Source organism: Electrophorus electricus, chromosome 10 (assembly GCF_013358815.1).
Source record: "Electrophorus electricus isolate fEleEle1 chromosome 10, fEleEle1.pri, whole genome shotgun sequence".
NCBI classification, from domain to species: domain Eukaryota; kingdom Metazoa; phylum Chordata; class Actinopteri; order Gymnotiformes; family Gymnotidae; genus Electrophorus; species Electrophorus electricus.
The window spans coordinates 13,508,992-13,529,828 of NC_049544.1; the positions used below are offsets into that span (position 1 = coordinate 13,508,992).

A 20,837-nucleotide genomic window follows, 5' to 3' on the forward strand; every position below is an offset into this window, starting at 1 on the left:
CAGGATCTTGTGTGATGGATAGAAAGCACTGAATATTATTAAATAAACATTGAGTATGAAGAGTTATTACACTAAATAGGTTATATAGAATACCCTTTTGCCTGTGCCCTGGCAAGAGTTGTTTATCACTTTCATGGTCTTATCAGCAACATTTTGTAGCATGGCAGTTTTTCAGTCCAGAATATAGACCACTCTAAAGAGTTAGGAAACCCTCAGTTTTGGCCTTAACTAGAACTGGCTGATAGAAGAAAAGTGTGGAACAAAGATGTTGCAACAAGCAGGAAGTATTTATTTAAGTCCTGAAACAATGACAAGCAGAAAGTCAAGAAAAAATAAGACACATTGAAATGGTTTGTCTTCCCCCACTACATACACAGCACAACAAAAACACAAATACAAAGGGGGAAATCAATACAAAGTTTTACATAGACTGTACAGCCTAGTCTACTGAGTGGAACTGAAGTATTGTCTGGTGCCTCTATATCTAGTAGCTGCTACTGTAATGTTTGATCACTCTTTGTGCATTTTACTTTAAAAAATAGTCATATCCTAACATGTTAATTCCCTATTCTATACTACATAAGACAAGTCATAATAGTCAAAACTGTCTAATGTGACTGTTGCTTACTTTTGCTGCTGGACAGATAAGGCTGAGCTAGGTTACCCAGCTCCAAGAAGAATCATGCTTTGGGAAATGTGCCCTAGCTAAAGGGGTAATGGGGGTTGAGGCACAGTTCTTTCGCAAACGATTCACAACCTCTAGCTGATCTCAGCATAGCACAATTACAGTTAACAGACAGCATTAAACTAGGCTACATAATGTGATACACCATTATGATCCATTCTCCAAACATTCCTGTAAAGAGAGCTGGAAGGCACAAGGCATCTTCATCTATTGCTCCTTTTTCCTACGAAAAGTTACCAAAAATGTTGACAGTCCATTTTTCCAGAGACAAACGGCATCATGCATACTGTCCTGGTGTATTGTAAAGCCCATGATTAGCCCATGTGGTGTGGCAGGGAAGGGATGGAGGAAGGTCATGTATGACGAGGTGAAAGCAGTTACTGCATGTCTGTAGATGAGGTCCAACTCAGCTTGCTCTTTTCACCTGGCTATTGAAGTTGTAGTGCTTTTTGAATCCTCTTGAATATGGAAGTGTTGTTCTGAGACGGCTTCATTGTGTTGACTCATGGCGGCGAGGTCTCTGCAGTGCTACAGGCCCAAGCCAAAGCACAGTCTGCATTTATTTTACTGAAGGATTAATGGTCTGCTATTTACAGTACCATGACTTTGCTACATTGAAAATGAAAAACAGTGGGGAAAGTCTGTTAATGTCACGTGAATTTACCAGCCATCACTTCATTTTTTCCTCAGCTCTTTAACTCTTTCCATCAGGTATTTTTGCAAAAGATTCTCATTTAAACAAAACAAAAACACCTCCCCCAAACATTCATATCACTGCTCTGTCTAATATATAATCTTTAAATTTGCAAAGGCCTTTCATATCTCTTGGCTACTTGCAGAGGTCAGTATTACTCTATAGAAACAGGGATGATCTCAGCAAGTTTTCAGCAGGCCATTCCAAAGAATCCCTTTCTCTTAAAAGTCAGTATGATCTAGCGCGATTGCTTTCCCTGAACCACCAGAGCATGCTAAAGAGCCTTGGCAAAATTAACAGTGCAGAATTCATGGATGAGGGAGAGATGGGCAGCTGCCAATGCCAGCATGTCATAGCATGTGGGTGGAAAGACTGTGGGGTTGGGGTAACGGCTCCCCATTAAGCAAGCATGTGCTGGGAGGACTTTAGGCCATACTGAAGGCCTTGTGTCTGAGGTCTTTGGTGTTGTCCATCTGTCCGCGTTTTAGGGTCAGGAGACGGAAACGACTCTTCATGCTACTGATGCTACTGTTGTTATTGAGAGCGTTGTTGATCTCAGCCTCAGCACCCTCTGCTCGGTCACCTAGTCTCGCAAGTGCACACACAAACATGCATGTTAAATGTGTTCCAATTTGAGGCATTTAATGAGTTTCAGAGAAGGGCATAAAATCTAAAATGTGTGTTCTCTGTACAAAGTGTAAAGCCTTCAGCTCCAGTTCTGCTTAATCTGGTATTGTGCACCTGACGGTGTCAATTAGTTTTTTTCCATAAACAGTCCTTCCTCAGACACAGGTGCAAGCAGGACAGGAAACCAGGACAAATGACCAAATCCATTTTCAAAATACTGGACAGTATGGTGCACAAGAGTTGACACACACATACCCCCACTCACGCTTTGTTGAGTGCATCTCACCTCTCTCCAGGTCGCACTCTGGTGAGGAGGCTCCACTGCACTCACTCCGGGGTCCCAGAATGGGTGAAATCAGGGCGAAGTCCGAGAGGGATCCTGTGCTGAGCAGCTCCAGACTGCAGGGCCGCACCGTGCGGGGAGGGGAGCACGATGGTGGTGAGGGAACGGAGGAGGAAGAGGAGGAATAGGAGGAGGAGGAAGAAGAAGAAAAGGGGCAAAGCAGCTCCAGTGGGCTGCTGCCTACAGAGCCATGACTGCAGGTAGACTGGGTCTCAGAGTCCACCTCCGACATGGCGCTGCAGTTCTCATCTTCAAACAACTCCGACCCCACTGCAGCGAGACAGACCATAGCAGAGGGAGAACTTAACCTGCACTTTGTCTGGCACGAACAAAACAGGCACAAGCTTCTATTAAGTCTTTTCTAGTAGATAACTGACATTGTTGCCACATATATAGCAATGTCATTATACCATAAGGAAGTTGTTATTGAGCAACACAAACAGTGCAGTGCTCCTAAAAGCAGGCCCTTTGACTGCCCTCAGACTGCATGCCAAAGGCACTAATCAGCCTTTTCTTGCTGACACTGGTGAAGACCCTTCACTACCCCCACCATCCTTACTGTACACAAATGAACAGCCTCCTAATTAAAGCAAAACCAGTTACAAAATCTCCCATTACTTCTTAGCAATGAAAGGAACAATGCAAACTTGTCCAAACAAACTACTGAAAATCTAAAAAAATCAGCACCCATATGTTGATGTTCACAGATGTTCTAGTGCAACTAAAAATTAAAAAAAAGTCTCTTTGTTGCCATGGTGACCGGCATTCCCATAAACATCTCATTAAAGCAGAGCAGCAGTCCAGCCAAGGGTAACAGCACTTCAGCCACAACTTTGGTACTGGAGACGGATGTCCTCACTGGGTTATCCCCTGGGTTCTGTTCAGAGCCCAGGACTTGTCTGTCTCTCATCCACCAGCTCATATATACATTTTTAGAAGTATAACTTCATATAGAAGTTTTGCTGCATCCGGGCCAGCATCATTGATCCTAAAGGAAAATGTCAGTCCATCTGTCTGTGAGCTAAATCTCAAGAGAATGTGGGTCCTGCAACAAGAAAACTAATCATTCTTAGGTAGAATGAATTGTGTGCTTAAAGAAGAACAAAAGTTAAGGTTTTGGAATGGCCAAGTCAAAGTCCTGACCTTAATTCATGGAAGGACATGACATTAATGGGAGGAAACCAACCAATATAAGAGTTTAAACTATTTTGTATAGAGGAATGGGCTAAAATTCCTTCAAGACAATGTGCACTACTAATCAGCATGCCACATACTGGGACCATCACACCAGATAATGAAAACAAAGGTTCACATTTTTCCACACAAATATGTAATATTGGATCATTCTCCAAAATAAATAAGTCTAATATTTGTCTCATCTGTTCAAGCTGCTTCTCTATTTACATCTTGGTCTTGTGTGACAATCTGATTAAGTTTTAGGTAAAATTTATGCAGAAATATAGAAACATCTAATGGGTTCACAAACTTAAGCACCACTGTATTAGCAATAGCCACAAGTGAATGAGCACATACAGTATTATGGAGGTATTCAAACTATAGTCCTTGAAACCCAACTACTACAGATTGTTCAGCATCCATTTATGTAGGAGTCAGGTATGCAAAGTGGCCAATCAAAACTACTAAATTAGTTACAAGTTATTACCAATTCTGGTGATAAATTTAGTTAACATCCAGACTTGAGTATGACTTGAAAATAACTGCATCATTATATCCCCATAGCATCAATACTTGTCACTACTATCCAACACCACATCACTTCAGCTTATGATTTAAAAACAAGCAATCCAACCTACTAATTTTTGTTTCATGCATATTTAACCACAGGTTTATTGATGAGGGGAAAAAAGAAAACTATGACCTACTGTAAAGCTAATTTGAGGTTACACCTTCAGCTATTAGAGTATACTCACAGGAGATGCCATCTGATTCCATTTTGAAACTTGTGAGGTCATCTCCACCGAGGCAGTCACCCTCTGCCCCGACTCCCCTCTCCCTTGGCCCCATGGCCGAGGAGCGCCGTCGCTCATGGATCTCATCTGAGATCATCTCCAAATTTTTCAGAGCCGTCTTATACTCCCCTTTAGCTTGCGTCAGCTTGGTCTGCAGCTCATCCACATTCTTTTTTAGTTGCTGGGGGGGGGGGGGGCGCAAATGTAGATCAATCCAGTAAACACCACATATGTAGGTGTAGCAGGAGGTACCACTGAATGTGGGTTATTCCTTAATATTTACAAAGTTACCTCAAGCTGCAAGTAGTATTTTGCCTTCAGTTCAAAATAGGGCCTGAGAAAAAAAAAGTGAGAGAGAGGGGTGAGAGAAAGAAGTAACCATCAATAGAACCATACATTATTACCATAGCATCCACTTGCTGTTCCCTGCCAGGTTTGATGAGCGTTGGGGAGTAGGACTGCCCTCCTATCTCCCTGCCCTGCAGTGCCAGGCTGTAGCTGAAACAGACTGGTTCTGCACATGGCTGCTCCTTTTGTCCACACGGTTATGTTGTGGGTGAGGAGAGACTACATGCCATGCTCTGTCAGCAGACAGCTTGCATGTCATTCATGTGAGTCCAGGAAAATAGACTCCAAGCAGAAACCTTATGGTTATGATAAATGTAAGGCTGTTATTAGCAACCTTTAACCATCTCCCAAACACACACAAATGCATGTTTTGAATTACTACCTCAATTATTTATCTCTATACACCATGTGGTTCAGTAGAAAACAAAAAAAAAAACAAAAAAAAAGAAAAAGAATGATGACATCTCGCATGATGGAGGGCTGATTTCACAGTGCTAAATTTATGTACACAGACAATATTGTGCCGTCTGGATTTTGAGGTGAGGGCTGAAATCAAAGCCACAGCTCCAGGGTGGGAACCAAATAGCAGCTCACAGCACGAAAGCACGGTCAGCATCAAAGCCTCTGCTGGCTCACTGCTCTGGGAACTTTAAATATTTAAGCATGCCATGTGGACAACGCTCACTTGGACTTGCTGATGGTGCGCTTGAGCTTCTTCTCCAGCTGCTTCATGCGGTTCATGGCGGTGTTGTACCTGGCCGCAGTCTTCTTGTGTAGCAACTCGCTGCATGTCTTCGTATGCTCTGCCTCCATCACCTTCAAAATGCAGGGCACGTTTTACAATCAGTGAACCTCACCACCGCAATCCCCGAACTCCAACCAAAGGGGGAGGTCCACTTCACTCACCCTCTGGGTGGCGTGGTTGAGCATCTCCTGCCAGGCAGAGTCGAACTGACGCTTGTCCTCCTCCAGTAGCCTCTGTTCAGCCAGGGCGATGGTCTCCTTTGCAGCACGGAGCACCTCTGTGGCCCTCTGGAAGTCTTGTGTGGCCCTCTGTGCCTCCAGCTGAGCCTGGGGAGTAGGTAGAGTGCAGCTCCATCAGCTAGAAGTCAGCAGTGGTATGATGCCAGGAGATACTGCCAGACTCCCTCACAATCACTAACCTCTACCTGATTGGAGGAGTGAGGTATTCCTGCTGTGGGACCAGCTGGCTAGCCCACATTTCAGCCAGATTTCATTTAACCCAGGCAGAAACTGCCCCAACATAATTGGACAATTAATTTTTTTAAGCAAATCACCTGCAGAAAATTCTTACAGACCAAATAAGCATTATATTATATAAATGGCAGTGCAGTGATTTTGAAATACTCTTCCTTATGGAGCATGAAATTAGATTTTCTCTCCACTGCTATCAGCTTCTGGTATATCAACTTGAGCACTGTCCTGCTTCCCTTTCTTTTTGGATAAGTTCTATACATAAGTTTATATCCCTTTTTACATTTCTGAAAAACAGTTCAAACATTCATGTTTCTAAAGAATCATTAAGCTAGTAGGCTTCTTTAAACTTAAGATGATGGAGCAGGTTTTATCCCCGAGACCAGTTTGGATCAAAATAGAACAAAACACTGACAAGTTAAGTTCAGCTGGTCAAATCTTATCCATAGTGCCTATGCAAATCTCCTGTTAACAGCTCAGGTAGCTATGGTAGATATGCTCAGGTAGAACTGGTAGATATACTATAGATATAGTGAAGATTTGTATGTCATTAAATACAAAAAATACAGTAGGGTAGACCATTTACTCTCTTGTTCCTCATACAAAACCACTTCTCCAACATAACTCATAACTCACTTCTTCAATATACCCTAGATACCAATATGAATGGAGCACTGCAAAACTAAATGTGGACATGCTTTAACCAAACGAAGCTGGTAGTCTACAGTGCTAAAGACAACTTAGGCAGTGCCTGTGGGTTGGGATCATTTCACTATGCAATCAACAAAACTGCTTGAATAAATAAGACCTAATATAGACCTATTGTTTTGTGAGACCATGCATATACTGGATTTACTTTGAGATGTGGCGTAAATGGCCTTAGGGGGTTCCTCACTGACTAAAATATCAATTTCAAGGAATTCAAAAGACACCAATATTTCAGACCATTTATACATGGAACAAATTCAGAGCCTCAATTTTGCATTGTAGCTGACTGTATCTAGAATGGAAAAATTAACACATTTCCCTGAGGAATTATTTCTCAGATAAATATGAATATGCTATTTTCCAATCACTTTTCCTTCATCAGTCCTTTAGCCATTCTGACATCACATTTCTTGCACTTTCCCTCTGCCTCTGTTCATCTTCATCTCTGACCTGCTCTTGGTAGTTTTAGTTCACAGTTCAAAGTAGATGCTGTGATCGTACATTTCCGCAGATAGGTGACTGTGCTACATTTCATAGATGAATAGAATAAAATAATAGAAGAATTTTTTTAAAAATGTAATCAACTAGCAATACTTTTTAAAAATAATTTGAAGTACACTGATGCACTAAGGGCAGACGGCCATAAACACTACATCCATTTGTCTAGTGTACAGCCTGACTACACGCCATAATCAGTTTTTTTTTCCATGTTTCATGCTGGTTCAAGACAAATACACAAAAAAGGAAGAATCAGAGTTGCATTAAAGATTCACTGTGCTCATTAGCACTCATCAAAACAGGAATATTTGAGTTCTACTCTTTGAAAATAAGGAGGCAGTGTTTCATTATGATCAGAGATTATCTGAAAGAACTCAATTAATTGAGTACCAAATATTCAGACAATAGCTCTAATAAATTATTCCAACTCCATGCAAAGCAACCATATTTGAGGCCTTTTGCAGTAAAGCACATCTCTGAGGGTATGGAACAGCAATTTGACATCTGCTATTGGCCCAGCTCCAAGTGAAAGCTACATGACTTAAGATAGTGCATCATTAACTTTATTGGGCCTAGTGTGCCTGTTTTAAGGGAGTGAGAGATGAGGGAACTTTTTTATTAGATGACAGCACGCTGAATCGGTACATTCTGCTCTTTAGCGTGATTGGTACCGATTTGAGGTTTCATTACACACCGACAAAACAAGGGTGTTGCTACATTTGGCCTACGATTTCTCAAAAAAGCTGCTCACAATGAGATATCCTTCAGGATGCCTGGGACACAGCATGACCCAGTTGAAACAGTGGTTTGTGTTTCTCTATTGGCCCATATTCCAAGCACATGTTCCTCAACCTTCTCCCACATGAGGTAATTCACACTATCTGCTTTATCCCAAAGTTCACTTCTCAGAAGATTTTTTTCACCTCTCACATTCCAGCACCGCTGGGGCATTGTCTGATTGTGGACCATATTTGCTAATAGCACAAACCACACAAACTAATTAAAATAAAAACAGATCTCCAGTCATCGGGTTTTGACAGATGAATAATTTACAACATGTGAAGCTGTCCTCATCAAAACAAGGGCAATATTGGGCTACAACTGGCAAAAATGCAGTATAAGGGCCACTGAAGCTTGAAGGTTTAAGGGACAGATGAGATACAGACATAAGGGTAGATTTATTTTCATACTAGACTTGTTTGCCTTTAATGTGAACTGTTTGAGCATAGATCAAACGTAATTTGGACTTGCATTACAATCATATGGCATATTGTTTGGCACAAAGAAACGGAGCAAGGCAGAACAAAAATGCTGCATCTGCAATGCTTGGGTCTGCCGACAAAAGCTCCTTTTAGCTGGAATTAAGGTTTGAATTCCAGCGTTGTTATTTTATCATTCATTAGAAAAGGGGGATATGAGATCTAAAATCAGCTTGGTTCGAGCCCTACCAAGTCACTATTAAACATGATGAGGCTGCCTGGCCACAGAAGCACTTGCATAACGGCATCCAACAGAGCAAAAGAGCTGCCCAACTTCCCCAAGAGAAAGATGGAGGCTTTCAACAGACTGCCATCACCTTGGCTGTCTCCTTCACAGTAGCTTTGCCCTGTACAGCTCAGCCAGCCAACATTCATCTCATGAACACTGTACACACACTGAAGATTTATTGCGATCAGAGACTTTCCATATGGCTTTTACACACAGTTCAATAATATAGCACTATAGAAAATTATTATAAGGTCCTTGGGCATCCAACAAAGGGAACAGACCCATATAATAGGTTAGAAAGATGAGACAGGGAGTGAGATGCTCAAGATTTAATTATTCTGAAAATGCCGTTGCAAATTAATCTGAAAAATTAATACATTTATTAACCTCAGTGCCAAAATAAGCTTAGCAATCTTCTGCATCCTGCACTGTTGAAAGGACCATGAACAATCAATTGTGTGACTTTTACAGTAAACAATCTTGGGTGAATATCATTGTGAGGATGATGCTATAAAAAAGGTACATTACCACAGTATTCATTATACTGTTCTGGACAGCCCTGTATTGGTGTAATGAAAAAGTTGAACTGAAAAACATCCATCACCATCATTATGGACTGATTACATGCTGTGATATAATCCTTACAGGCCTGGCTAATGAACAAGCAGCACTAAACCATATTGACTAATGCACAAGTAGAGCTATAACCATATATACCTGAACACCTTTCTGTGGGAGGTCATAGAGATGGGCCAAAAAGAATACTGATGGGGAGAGCTTTTCAGAGCTTCTCCCACTGAGCCTCACGGGTCCCATCTGACACTGATCACTTGCAACATCCAAACTAAGCATCACAACCACCTCCATGATTGTGAATGACATTCTTTCCCTTAGGCTGCTCACACAAGCATTGGTGTTTAGTATTTCCCATGCAGTAAGTCAAAACTGAAGAAAAGTGAAACAGTGCCAATTCTGAAGCAGAAGTACAACCAATCTCAGTTATAATGAGTTCAAATAAGGAAGAACCTATAACTGTTCAGAGAAAAAAGGAAAGCTCAAGGAATAAAGCTGTACCAAAAGGTGTGCAGTCAACTGTTCCTCCCAATCCTCTCAATCTAGGGAGGAATGGTACAGAGAAAATGCAAGAAAGAAATACACTGCAAGAAGAGGGGGAAAGAGAGAGAACACTGTAAATGAAAGAAAGCAAGAGAATAACATAACCAGAAAGAGTCAGGAAGATATTACAGTATGGCTATAACAGATGTCATCTTGACTTCTCTCATTTTTTTTTTTAAAACCAACACCAGAATCAATTCATAAGGTCTAAACCCAATGGAGACCACCCTGCCAGAGCTATGAGTAATGTGTTTGGGTTTTCCACACGATTAAGGAGATTGGCCTCTGTCCAATCGCCTTACAAAGGCACCACCGCAATATCTGTACATCCTCCTGGTTTCCAATCAGCACATTCTCTATTGGACATAAGAACACTTCAATCACATCAGGTTACTATTAGGAGCTCTGCCCAAGCTATTGACACCAAGGGCTGGTTTTCCAGACATGGATAAAAATCTAGTCATGGACTAAATTGCAGTGTCAATGGTCTGTCAGTGATGATAACTGCAGAATTAAAAACAAAAGCCAAAATCAAAACAAACAAAATTCAGTGTTCTAAAGATCATTACTGTAATTAACTTGAAATGTGAAGCTCCAAACCAATGCCCTTCCAGAAACAGAAGAATTCTGATTTTCATTCTGTTATATATTGCATGCCTGGTAAACAGACTTTTTTCAGCTCAACAAAACATCTTTCCCCCCAATTCAAGGCAACTACATCATTAAACGTAAACCAAAGCAGTACAAGTAAAATAACTTGTCCAACAAGCTGGTGCTTGAGATTCCTAATAGCAGAACAGGTACACAACTGGTTAGTAAGTTCTCTTAAGACAGTACTACTTCTTCTCGTCTTCTTCTCTAATGAATGCCCAGATGGCACAGAACATGCCCATACGTTCTGTATATACAAATACTTTGATATATACAAATGTACCCAAGCATATCCTTCATTATACCAGATCCAAGCTACACTGGTTCCTACACCACTCTGTACTGAAAGAGAAATGGGCACATTACCTTGAATACAAAGTTTAGTCTACTATCTTTTTATAATGAAGTACCTTATTAATTTAATTGATTGTTCTTCTTTACAAATGCTGTTGGTTGCCCCTGATAAGCATGTTTACCTCTCTGTGCACTTTGCTCCTCTTTGCTGCTGAGGAAAAGCCCAAAAGAGTTGATGCTTTCTCAGTGAAATAGTTGGACCGGCAAAAAAGAAAAGCGTCCTTCAAGCATCCACGGAGACCATGGATTTAAACTACATTGGCCTGCATACATATTTTTTCAGTTAAAAGTTTGCTAAATACTACCAAACTGCACATTTTAAAAAGCCTGTGGCATTACAAACCTTTATTTGTAGAAATCAGCAGTGAAAGAGAAATTGCAGGTTTACTTTCCCCAATACAACCAGAAAACACATACATCGAAGAATCTTCTGTCCTGACCCAATATAAAATGTGAGTGAATGTACCTGTCAGCAAGTTAACAATGGTAGGAGACGACATGTGATAGAATGAAAACTGTTCAACAACTGAACTCATGTAACATGCAAGAAGGATCATGTTCTGGTCAGAGAACGTCCATTACTGCTGTGAGTCAAGCTGTAGTGGGGCTGAGGGGGCCTTACCTGTCGGGCCACCCGCCGTGCCTCCCAGTATGGTTTGGACTCTTCCACCGCCTTACCAATCTTTTTCACCAGGTCATCCAGTTTCACGGTGGCCTCAACCAGCACTGAGCGGAACCTCTGCCTCGCATCCTGAGAGTCACAGCACCACCCATTACACATGTACCTTATACAACCGCATATTAAAAATCAAGTTTGCTTGGAACAGTAAAACAGGACTTAAGATGCAGCCATTCAATTCATTCAAACCGCAGTTCTAAAATGAACACATGATGAAATGTAGTGAGTCAAACCTACATGTGCATTTCCCATTTAGATTAGTAATCTGACCTCACCTTTAAACAGCTCACTAAAAAAATGGCAAATGTTCTTCTGAGAATTGTACAAGGAGAAAAAAAAGGATAATTTTCACTATAAACAAACAGTGGGCCATTCATTTTGTTAACATCTAATGATTTTAAAAGTCCATCACTTTAAACCAAAATTCTTTACACTTATGACAGTGTCCAGACAAAGTTCTGAATGACAACAGTGGAGATGACTCCGTCTCATAGGTGAAGCCAGTACTGTGATCACATTCACCATCATCAGGACCATTCTTTTTAGTTATAGTAATGACATACCAAGAAAGATGTCTACATGCAGCCTGACCAGAGCAAGCAAAGCTGCAAACACAGGCAGGTTATGGCACGCATCATACAGGCAACAGCCAAGACCTAGTCTGGTGGACTGAGGCAGACAAGTGCCAGCACAACCAACTACATACAGCACTGTTTCTTTAGTTCTTTTCTCCCCAGCGTGCCCAGTGGGGACATTTGCACTGATTTACAGTCATGGCTGATACTGAGTTTTACCTACAGCTCTGCAGGGCTGAAACAGGTTTAAAGCAATTACTTTAGTTGGCATCAAATGGCAGTGGACTTTGACTGGGTACAGGACCGCTAATATTTTGATCTTAGTCTGCAGGCAGATTAAAAAATTAACCCAAGCAGCTTTATAGCTGGATATTAAATATTCAATGCATTTGGTGAAAAGTAAGATCCAAGTTGGGATTTTATTTTTAATAAGATGATCTTAAACACTGAGGGACTCTATACTTGACCTGGTAACAATGCCACAATTGTAGACCAATGAAAACTGGCATGACCAGTCACAGACCGAGATCTGAGGCAGTTAGTTATGAATGCCTGTGTGCCAAGTCAAACTGCACTGACAGAGTGCTGTGAGCACTTGAAGAGGATGTGAGACCTATGGTGGACTATTTCAGTCTGGCAGATCTGCACAAGGATGTGAAAACCACATGTAGAGAATCGCCTGATTTTATACCCCTGAACAAGGGAAATTCATCACATGGACTATACAATGGATCAAACTCGGCTCCCCACCATTACAGTTATTTATTTATTTTAGTTGTTTTTTTTTCTCCTCCCTGTAAGGTCTGGGCAAGGTACAGAAACTAAACATGCAGATTACTGTAGTCAAAGATTTATGGCAGCTCAATGTGGATGAACCGATTAGTGTCTTGAGAAGCATAAACTAAGAAACAAAATGGTTATAAAGACTGACTTCAAGAAAACAATATATAAAATGTATAAACACACCCGTCACTGTAAAAGTGTTTACCGGTGCATTAGAATATGTGAACATACCTCCAGCTCTGTCTCACATCTGTTGATATCATCTGTGGACTGATTCAATTTCTCAAGCTCCCCCTATTATCAAAGAATATAGAATTTATAGTAAGAACCAATAAATACACAGACAGACAACCGCTTTTAACATTCACTTAAAATGAATGGCCATTTCTGAGCGGGTATACATACTTGGAACAGGCCGGTAAAGCCTTCATAAAAATGACTGGAGTGCCTCTAGCTTTCAGGTTCAAGTGTTATAACCGTCAGTTCAGGTAGCATAGACTACAGTCACTGTTCTTTCATGAAACAAATAGCAGCCGCTTGCGAGCAAATAGTGGAATTTACAAAATTCTCATATCAGACATCGCGATTGCAATTTCCCAGCACATGTCCTCGATTTTTCTAGGGTCTTACAAATCAGTCAAACCTAATTAATTTCATATATTGCTTTTGTAGGCCCCCGCCCCATAATTTCTTTCTTTCTTTTTAAAAATAAAGATTCATAAACAAAAATAAGGAACAATATAGTTTAAAATAAAACGAAAGGACACCCAGTAGCTTGGCTTACCTGAATCCTTGGGTCAACCTCTTCCTCTTCGCCTGATTCGTATTCCTCGTCTGACCTATTTTCCTTATCTGTATTATCCATAGTGAGTAAACAATTTCCTGAGCCCCTTTGATGCGCGTAGTACCAAACAATGGGCTCTCCTGTGCCCTAAACAACAGATTGAGTCACGACAAATTGTTTACCTTATTCGCCTACGTCTTGTAATCTTTTCAGTCTGAATGATGAGACGAAGTCACGAACACAAAAACACTCCACGCGTTCTTCTTGTAACAATGCGGAACAATCTATACAAATATATTTAACTGAGCTCTGCATAATGCGTACGCTTTCTCGAAGAGCCGTGGCCGAACTGCGACTGCACTGTAGAACATGGCACCCGCCCCCTTCTCATGTCACACAAGGCTGGTTTACCCAGTAGTAAAATAAGCCACATGCACCAGACCTAGTCCTAATCTAAAATGTATTTTATGTGGAGAATCACCATCGGCGCTGTAATTTAGCTCTGTAAATGCCAACGGTTGACCGAGTTACACTGCGCTTTCATATTAATTAAATTATAAAAACAGTGTCTTTCAGAATAATAATTAAAAAAAAAAAAACTAGGAAAAAAAAGATCTTGGAAAAATCTTTAGTTGAGCTCTAAGCGATTTATTTCTAAGCGACCACACTGAGTGCTCAAATTGTGAAATTAGGCTGTATTTATCATAATTAATTAATGACGCAAAGCCCCCATTTCGCAACCACTTCTAGCATCTGTTGAAAGAAGGAAAACATGAAGGACACTTACTAATGACAGAACTGTTATACAACAGTCCACGCTCTTTTCAGAAATGACAGGAAACCATGTTTCCCTGACACACCTAAAATGCTGGCTTTTTCCATAAACTGTGGAAGACTACTTTGTATGGAAGTATAGGTGCAGTAATTCTCTTTAAACAATATAAATGCATTTTAATCATGCATCTGTATTGCATTCCATATCTAAATCATTTAATAATAATGTTCAATTTATATAGCGCCTCTCGTACTCAAGGTCGCTTTAAAACAATACATGGAAGAAGATAAAAAGCACAACTGTTTACCGAAGGAAGGTGATCAAAAATATGGAGAAAAAGGTTTATGTTTTATGAATTTATGTTTTAAATTCAGCTTTAAAAGAGAAAAGTGAAGAGCAGAGAAGGAGAGATTGTGGTAGTGTGTTCTGTAGTTTTGGGGCCATAACACTGAAAGATCCGCCCCCCGCAGAGACCGATATGAATTTAGGGATGGAGAGAAGATAAACATCAGAGGACCTAAGTGTACAGTCGTAGCCAAAAGTTGAGACTGACACAAATTTTGGTTTTCAAAAACTTTACTGCCTCAGTTTTGTCAGATGTTTATATGGTATAGTGAAGTACAGTTACAAGCATTTCATAGGTTTAAAAACAACAAAACTTTTTATTGACAAAAAAACCATCCAGTTTAAGCAAAGACTTAATATTTACAGTGTTGACCCTTCTTTTTAAAGACTTGTACAATTCACCTTGGCATGCTGGATATCAGCTTCTGTGCAAAATCTTGACTGATGGCAACTCAGTCCTTGGAGTTGTTCAGTTCTGTGTTGTTTGTCCACCCTCTTTTTGAGGATTGACCACAGGCTCTCGCTGGGATTGAGATCTTTGGCCATGGACCCAAAATTTCACAAATTTTGTTCACCGAGCCACTTGGTTATCACTTTAGCCTTGTGACATGGTGATCTGTCATGCTGGAAAAAGCATTGTTCATCACCAAATTGCTCCTGGATCATTGGGAGAAGTTGCTCTTGGGGGATGTTTTGAGTGTTCTTAGGCAAAATTTTGAGCAAACCCACTCCCTTGGATTAGATGCAACCCCACACATGAATGGTCACAGGACCCATGGTAGCGCTCACCTTTTCTTCTCCAATCATTTGTCCAGATGTCCCAAACAGTCTGAAGGTGTCTTCATCAGAGAAAGTAACTTTACCCAGTCCTCTGTAGTCAAATTCCTACACTTCCTGCAAAATATCAGTCTGTTCTAGATGTCTTGATGTTTTTCTTGGAGAGAGGTGGCTTCTTTGCTGCCCTTCTTGACACCAACCCATCCTCCAAAAGTAATCGCCTCACTGTGCGCTCACATCTGCCTACTGCCATTCATGAGCAAGCTCTGCACTGGTGGTGACACGATCCTATAGCTGCATCCTCTTTAGGAGACGGTCCTGGTGCTTTCTTGACTTTCTTTGATACGCTGAAGCCTTCTTAACTGCAACTGAACCCCTCTCCTTCTTGATGACCGATAAATGGTTGATCAGCTATCTTGTCCTCGTTAACACTTTTTCCTGAGCTAACGAGATGATCACTGAAATGATGTTAGCAGGTCATTTTGTGACAGGGTTGAAATGCAGTGTGCAGTGGCTGGAATGCAGTAATTTTTGTGATTGTTAATTTTCATGGCAAGGAATGACTTTGCATTTGATTGCAATTCATCTGATCACTCTTCACAATCTAGAGTTAATGCAAAGGCCACCATAAAAACTGAAGCAGCAAACTTTGTGCTAGTCTCAAAATTTTTGGCCACAACTGTAAAGGCAGGACAGTAAGTTCAGCTAAATAAGGGGGTGCAAGACCATGCAAAGATTTGTATGTGAACAGAAGATTAAACTGAATGTATTGTGGGACAGGTAGCCACTGTAACTCATGCAGAATTGGAGTGATGTGGGCTGATTTTCTAGCATAAGAGAATTCTTGCAGGTGAATATGTACAGTGCAATCTTTCACTAACTGGAGGGTGACTAATGTGTTTTCCTGTGGTGTACTGTAATTTTCAGATAGCACTCTGGCAGATAGTGCTTATAAGAATTATATAAAACCAACAATGAAGTGAAATCTGATAGGTCTGGCTGAACTTTAAAATCTTTCAAGCTAAAAATGCTCACACTGCGCATTTCACATCATTTCATTATGTGGCTGGTTGTAAGATAGGCTCTGAGAATTCAAGGACACATAACGAGGTTTGTAGAACACCTGAGATAACATAGTAGACTCAAAGAGCATGTGTAAGTTTAGGAAAATTTAGGCAGTTGGCAAAGCACCACATTACAGGTGGTGAACAGAGCAGATAGGAAGTATGCTTTAGAATGTGGCTCTGTTCTCAGGATAAAATCAGAAACCAGGGGTATCTGCATATCTCACTGTATTACTTCAACTCCAGAGTGCAGGGACCCACAAGATATCCAATCCAAATCCAGAAGGGCCAAATCAACAAGGAATGTGTCACCCTCCAGTTACTGATGGACTTCACTCTACATACTCAAAAATGTCCATACATTTCAAGTATTAACGTTTCAGTATTATTTACAGTATTCAATGCACTCATTTCACTGGTTTCATGAAACAAACTATAGCTAGCCAAGACAAATTTGATCACACTTTAAACACTTCTGTTACACAATTTTTTACAGGGTGAATACAGATAATTATGTTAACCTCAGATTACTTTTGCTGTGCCCAGAGTAGCATTTAAATCATCTTAAAAAAACAATAAAAGACAATCACGATGGGAACAACTATTTAAGGGAATTTCCTCACTTAAGATCTCAAACAGGACCTAGCATCTTAATGTAATGGCATTTACATTTAGAAAAGCACAAGATGTTCTAGTATTCAAACTCTTGACTACTAACCTAAAAAGAAAGAGCAGCAAAAATAATTGACCCTTGAGCAAGTGCACAAACTATACACAGGCTGTCTCCACAGGAAGCAGAAAACATGACATGTATTGATTAGTTGGATGTTCACTGGGAGGAAAACCTATGGTGCTGTAGAACATTACCTAAATCTAATTATCAACAAAATATAATTTCCTTTATTGGCCTGGTATCGTGACTTCAGCTAATAGCGCATCCATTTCACACACACCAGTGTTTTACCATTTTATATCACCCTGACACACTATATCTGTACATACTAGTCTCTCTATAATCTCAGTTCAGAGAGAGAGAGACCCCGCACGCTGGGGGGGGGGGGGGGGGCAAAGCAATTGCTGCCCTCATGTGTTCAAAGATGATACAGGTATGGCTAATTCTTATTTCTAACCATATAACTTGATATGCTAGTATCTCATTACCAGTACCAGTGAAAGGTTATTTAATAACATCATACAAAAACTTTAACTGTTTTGAAAGTTGATCCATCCAATTAATAGAGTAAAATGCATACATCAAAAATAAACAGGTTCAAACATATAGATAAAAAATATGATTGTGGATCACTGACAGGCATTTCTGGTACATTTTTGGAATTTACCCTGGAGAAATACTCGGGGAACACAAAGTCCTTCCCTTTTGTTCACAGTTTCCCTCAGAACATACTCATTTACAAGTGTGTGAAATCCCGCCTGGTGAAAGAGGTTGGCAAGATACTCTGAAAAAGAGCCAAGGAGTTAATGAGTTCAACAGGATGGTACAGAAGGAACATGTGATTCAAAACACATCCTGACCACTACTGACCTCTGGAGAAGAAAAAGGAGCGAGTGCCGTCCTGTCTTACATAGAAATTCTCCCCAAGTTTGCTGGCTGACTTAAACCTCAACATGGCATGGTCATAGAGGCCATAGTCCCTGAACAAGACTATACCTCCGACTTTTAGGACCTGCGAAATGAAAACAAAATCAGTATGACTCAATGCACTTCACTTTATGCCATCAAGGGAATAAATTACATATACATGAGCTATAATGTGAAGGGATGTTTAAATGTTAAACATAGCTTGAGGCAGCTATGTAATGATTTCATGCCAACAGTTTGTATTTTGCTAATACGGCAGAGTGTTCACTGCTTGTTAATGCCAACCTCACTGTTACAGTGCAACACTAAATAAGTATAGTAAACAGGAAAGAAACTTTATCCTGGCTAAAAATGCCCTAATCGCACATTTACTACCTGCATCTAATCAGACTTAACAGGTCACATTACCTTATGAATGTTTTCAAGGGCGTGTCGCATTTTGTCAGGATGAATGGCTGATAAAACAAATACCAGGGTGACCACATGCAGACTTTCTTCTGGGATGGTGGCTTTCAGGTCATCTTTAGTCAAGTCACACTGAAATGCCAGACATTGCTCTGAGCAGTACAGGTGATTTTCCTGGAAACAAATATGAATGCTAAATTTGTGAACACAAAAGCTGGTGTGCTTTTCTGCTGCATATGTAGCATCTGCTTGCTGTGTCACCAGGCACAGCTGCTGTTTGCCAACAGGAAAAGAACAGAAACTTAACCACTTCACACTTCACAACCATAGAGATCAGTGAGCAGTATGGAGTATAGGTGTGACAGTATGGATTTTTTTACTCCAACTTTTTACACGTGTCTTTTATTCTGTGTAATGTGGGTATATATTGAATCGAACAATGTCAGTAGATATACTAAAACCTAGAATTAATTAATAATAGACACAAAAGAAATCCCATATGTTTAATGGACTGTCTCTTCCAGTCACACGCAATGCTGAAATGAACAGCAATTCAAGTTTTGTTTCTCCAGAAACCCTTGAACATAAGATGGAAGATAGTCAAAGAAAAAAAAGATTTGTGGTGATGATTGCAATGAGATGAACCCTGTGGTAGGTATCACGTGAAAACTCATCAAAGCCCGAGTGAGAAGAAAAGCATTTCAGAATGTACAACAAATCAAGCATAGAGGCAGATGGACTATAACAGCAGACCACCACATAGGGTTGCCACCTATTCAACAAGCTCAAAGTGGACACTCCTATTCCATTAGACTCCCCACTAATGTGTCTTCCAAATGTAGCCTACATTGTATTTGTGGCAAAGAAACTGACCAACAATTCAGGCTGCGTCTTCTGATATAATGCTGTGTGGGACGGTTTTATAGCACACAGTGGGCACCTTATGCCATGTGTATCTCTTTACGACTACAACTTCTAGCATGATGATGCACAATGTTACAAAGCAAAGGTAATCATAAATATATGACAGCAAGGAGTTTACTGTACTTCAGTGGTCTGTCCCATTCACCACATCTGAAGCAAACACACTGGGATGTGGGAGAACAGGATATTCACAGCATGAATGCACAGTAATTACATAATGGAATTTTTCAAATAACTTGAGGATTCCAAACCACAAGGAATTAAATCTGAAAGCAAATGGGAGTCCAACTGAGCATTAATATGGTGTTCCTAATAAAGTTGACTAATAAAGTTCCTAATAAAGTGAGTGTAGCTTTTCTTCAAGGAAACTCAGGGAGGTTGGTATAACTTCAACCAAAACGATCCTTAAATATAATAGGTTTTGGTAGCATCTGTAAGGAGGAAACTCCTGTAGCACTTACCTTCACAAACTGTACAGCTCGAGGTGAGAAATCACAGGCATAGATGAATATATTGAGATCCTCTTCCAACAAAGGGAAGATGCAATTTCCCACTCCACATCCAGCCTCCAGCATGATCAGCTTCTGGGCATCAAACTGAAAACATAACCAACCAGTTAATTCATTTTTACATGATAGGAAGTGGAAAAACTCTCACACATTACCAACAACTCACCTTTCTGCATGCTTTAAGCTCCTCAAATTCTCTTGTCGTCCAATGCCTGTCCTTAAAAAAATTTGTGGTATTCCTTTTGTAAAATAAGTCCCAATTTTTCTGAGCCTCCATCTCGATTTTTTTCTGCTTAAAATCGGACACCAATATCCGGTCATTTTTCAGTTTCTCTAGTTCTCTTTCTGACACTGTCCTTTCACTTGACTCTGTAGACTTGAAAGGGAACGTCGGGCCAGGTCCTACTGCTCTATCAGAATCGTTTGCTTGTGCCATCCTATTGAGGAACTGGTGGCTTTAAATAAATAGAAATGCTGTAATATAACATGTGATAGAGCAAAATTATATACGCGGCGAATCAAAACGTCTGGTGTTCAGTGTGTTATCTTAGCTAGCTAGATGTGTAGCTCGCTAACAGACATACACACACAATTGTTATTAATAGTTGACTAGGAAGTTTAAGGTTTATAGCTAGTTAGCTAGTTTTTTACTCAAAAAGAAACAAAGTTAGAAATTGGCCAGATTATCATATATGAGCTAATACGTAGTTAACTACTTGAGCCAACGTCGGGTTATAGTAGTTTTCAATGTAGCTAGCTAGCACATTCAGTATCGTACTCTCATATGGGTAATTGCTTCCTGGTTCTCTTGTTCTACAAAAAGTCGTTGCTAGGGTAAAAATTATTTTGCATAGCGACACCCGCTGGACATGAATGGAACATTATTTACCCAGGCTAACTAGGATAAACTAGGAGAAGCA

At 40.3% G+C, this 20,837-nt stretch overlaps 2 protein-coding genes across 2 annotated transcripts; both read right to left on the minus strand.

Annotated features, from left to right (window-relative positions):
- Positions 1-268: 268 nt before the first annotated feature.
- On the minus strand, positions 269-13,912 carry sh3bp5b (SH3-domain binding protein 5b (BTK-associated)). The gene is made up of 9 exons (XM_035531109.1): positions 13,519-13,912; positions 12,966-13,028; positions 11,320-11,448; positions 5,574-5,738; positions 5,353-5,483; positions 4,611-4,653; positions 4,281-4,500; positions 2,293-2,619; positions 269-1,962 (listed from the first exon to the last, which is right to left on the minus strand). The coding sequence occupies exons 1-9, from the start codon at positions 13,597-13,599 to the stop codon at positions 1,805-1,807; spliced, it is 1,317 nt and encodes a 438-aa protein (XP_035387002.1). The 5' UTR covers positions 13,600-13,912; the 3' UTR covers positions 269-1,804.
- A 3,016-nt stretch (positions 13,913-16,928) lies between these two features.
- mettl6 (methyltransferase like 6) lies at positions 16,929-20,709 on the minus strand. Its single transcript, XM_027002567.2, has 5 exons — positions 20,084-20,709; positions 19,870-20,004; positions 18,488-18,658; positions 18,023-18,164; positions 16,929-17,936 (listed from the first exon to the last, which is right to left on the minus strand). Exons 1-5 carry the CDS (start codon positions 20,351-20,353, stop codon positions 17,782-17,784), a joined length of 873 nt encoding a protein of 290 aa, XP_026858368.1. The 5' UTR covers positions 20,354-20,709; the 3' UTR covers positions 16,929-17,781.
- Positions 20,710-20,837: the final 128 nt, after the last annotated feature.

Bases quoted from the DNA above. Each gene is read 5' to 3' on its own strand.
- sh3bp5b (XM_035531109.1), bottom strand. From the start codon at position 13,599: ATGGATAATACAGATAAGGAAAATAGGTCAGACGAGGAATACGAATCA. The intron at 4,501-4,610 runs GTAACTTTGTAA...CCCCCCCCCCAG, and splicing joins AATACTACTTGCAGCTTGAG to CAACTAAAAAAGAATGTGGA. The intron at 1,963-2,292 runs GTGAGATGCACT...TTGCGAGACTAG, and splicing joins AGAGTGCGACCTGGAGAGAG to GTGACCGAGCAGAGGGTGCT.
- mettl6 (XM_027002567.2), bottom strand. From the start codon at position 20,353: ATGGCACAAGCAAACGATTCTGATAGAGCAGTAGGACCTGGCCCGACG. The intron at 18,659-19,869 runs GTAAGTGCTACA...ATTTGTTTCCAG, and splicing joins GAGCTGTACAGTTTGTGAAG to GAAAATCACCTGTACTGCTC. The intron at 18,165-18,487 runs GTAATGTGACCT...TTCATTTCGCAG, and splicing joins CCCTTGAAAACATTCATAAG to GTCCTAAAAGTCGGAGGTAT.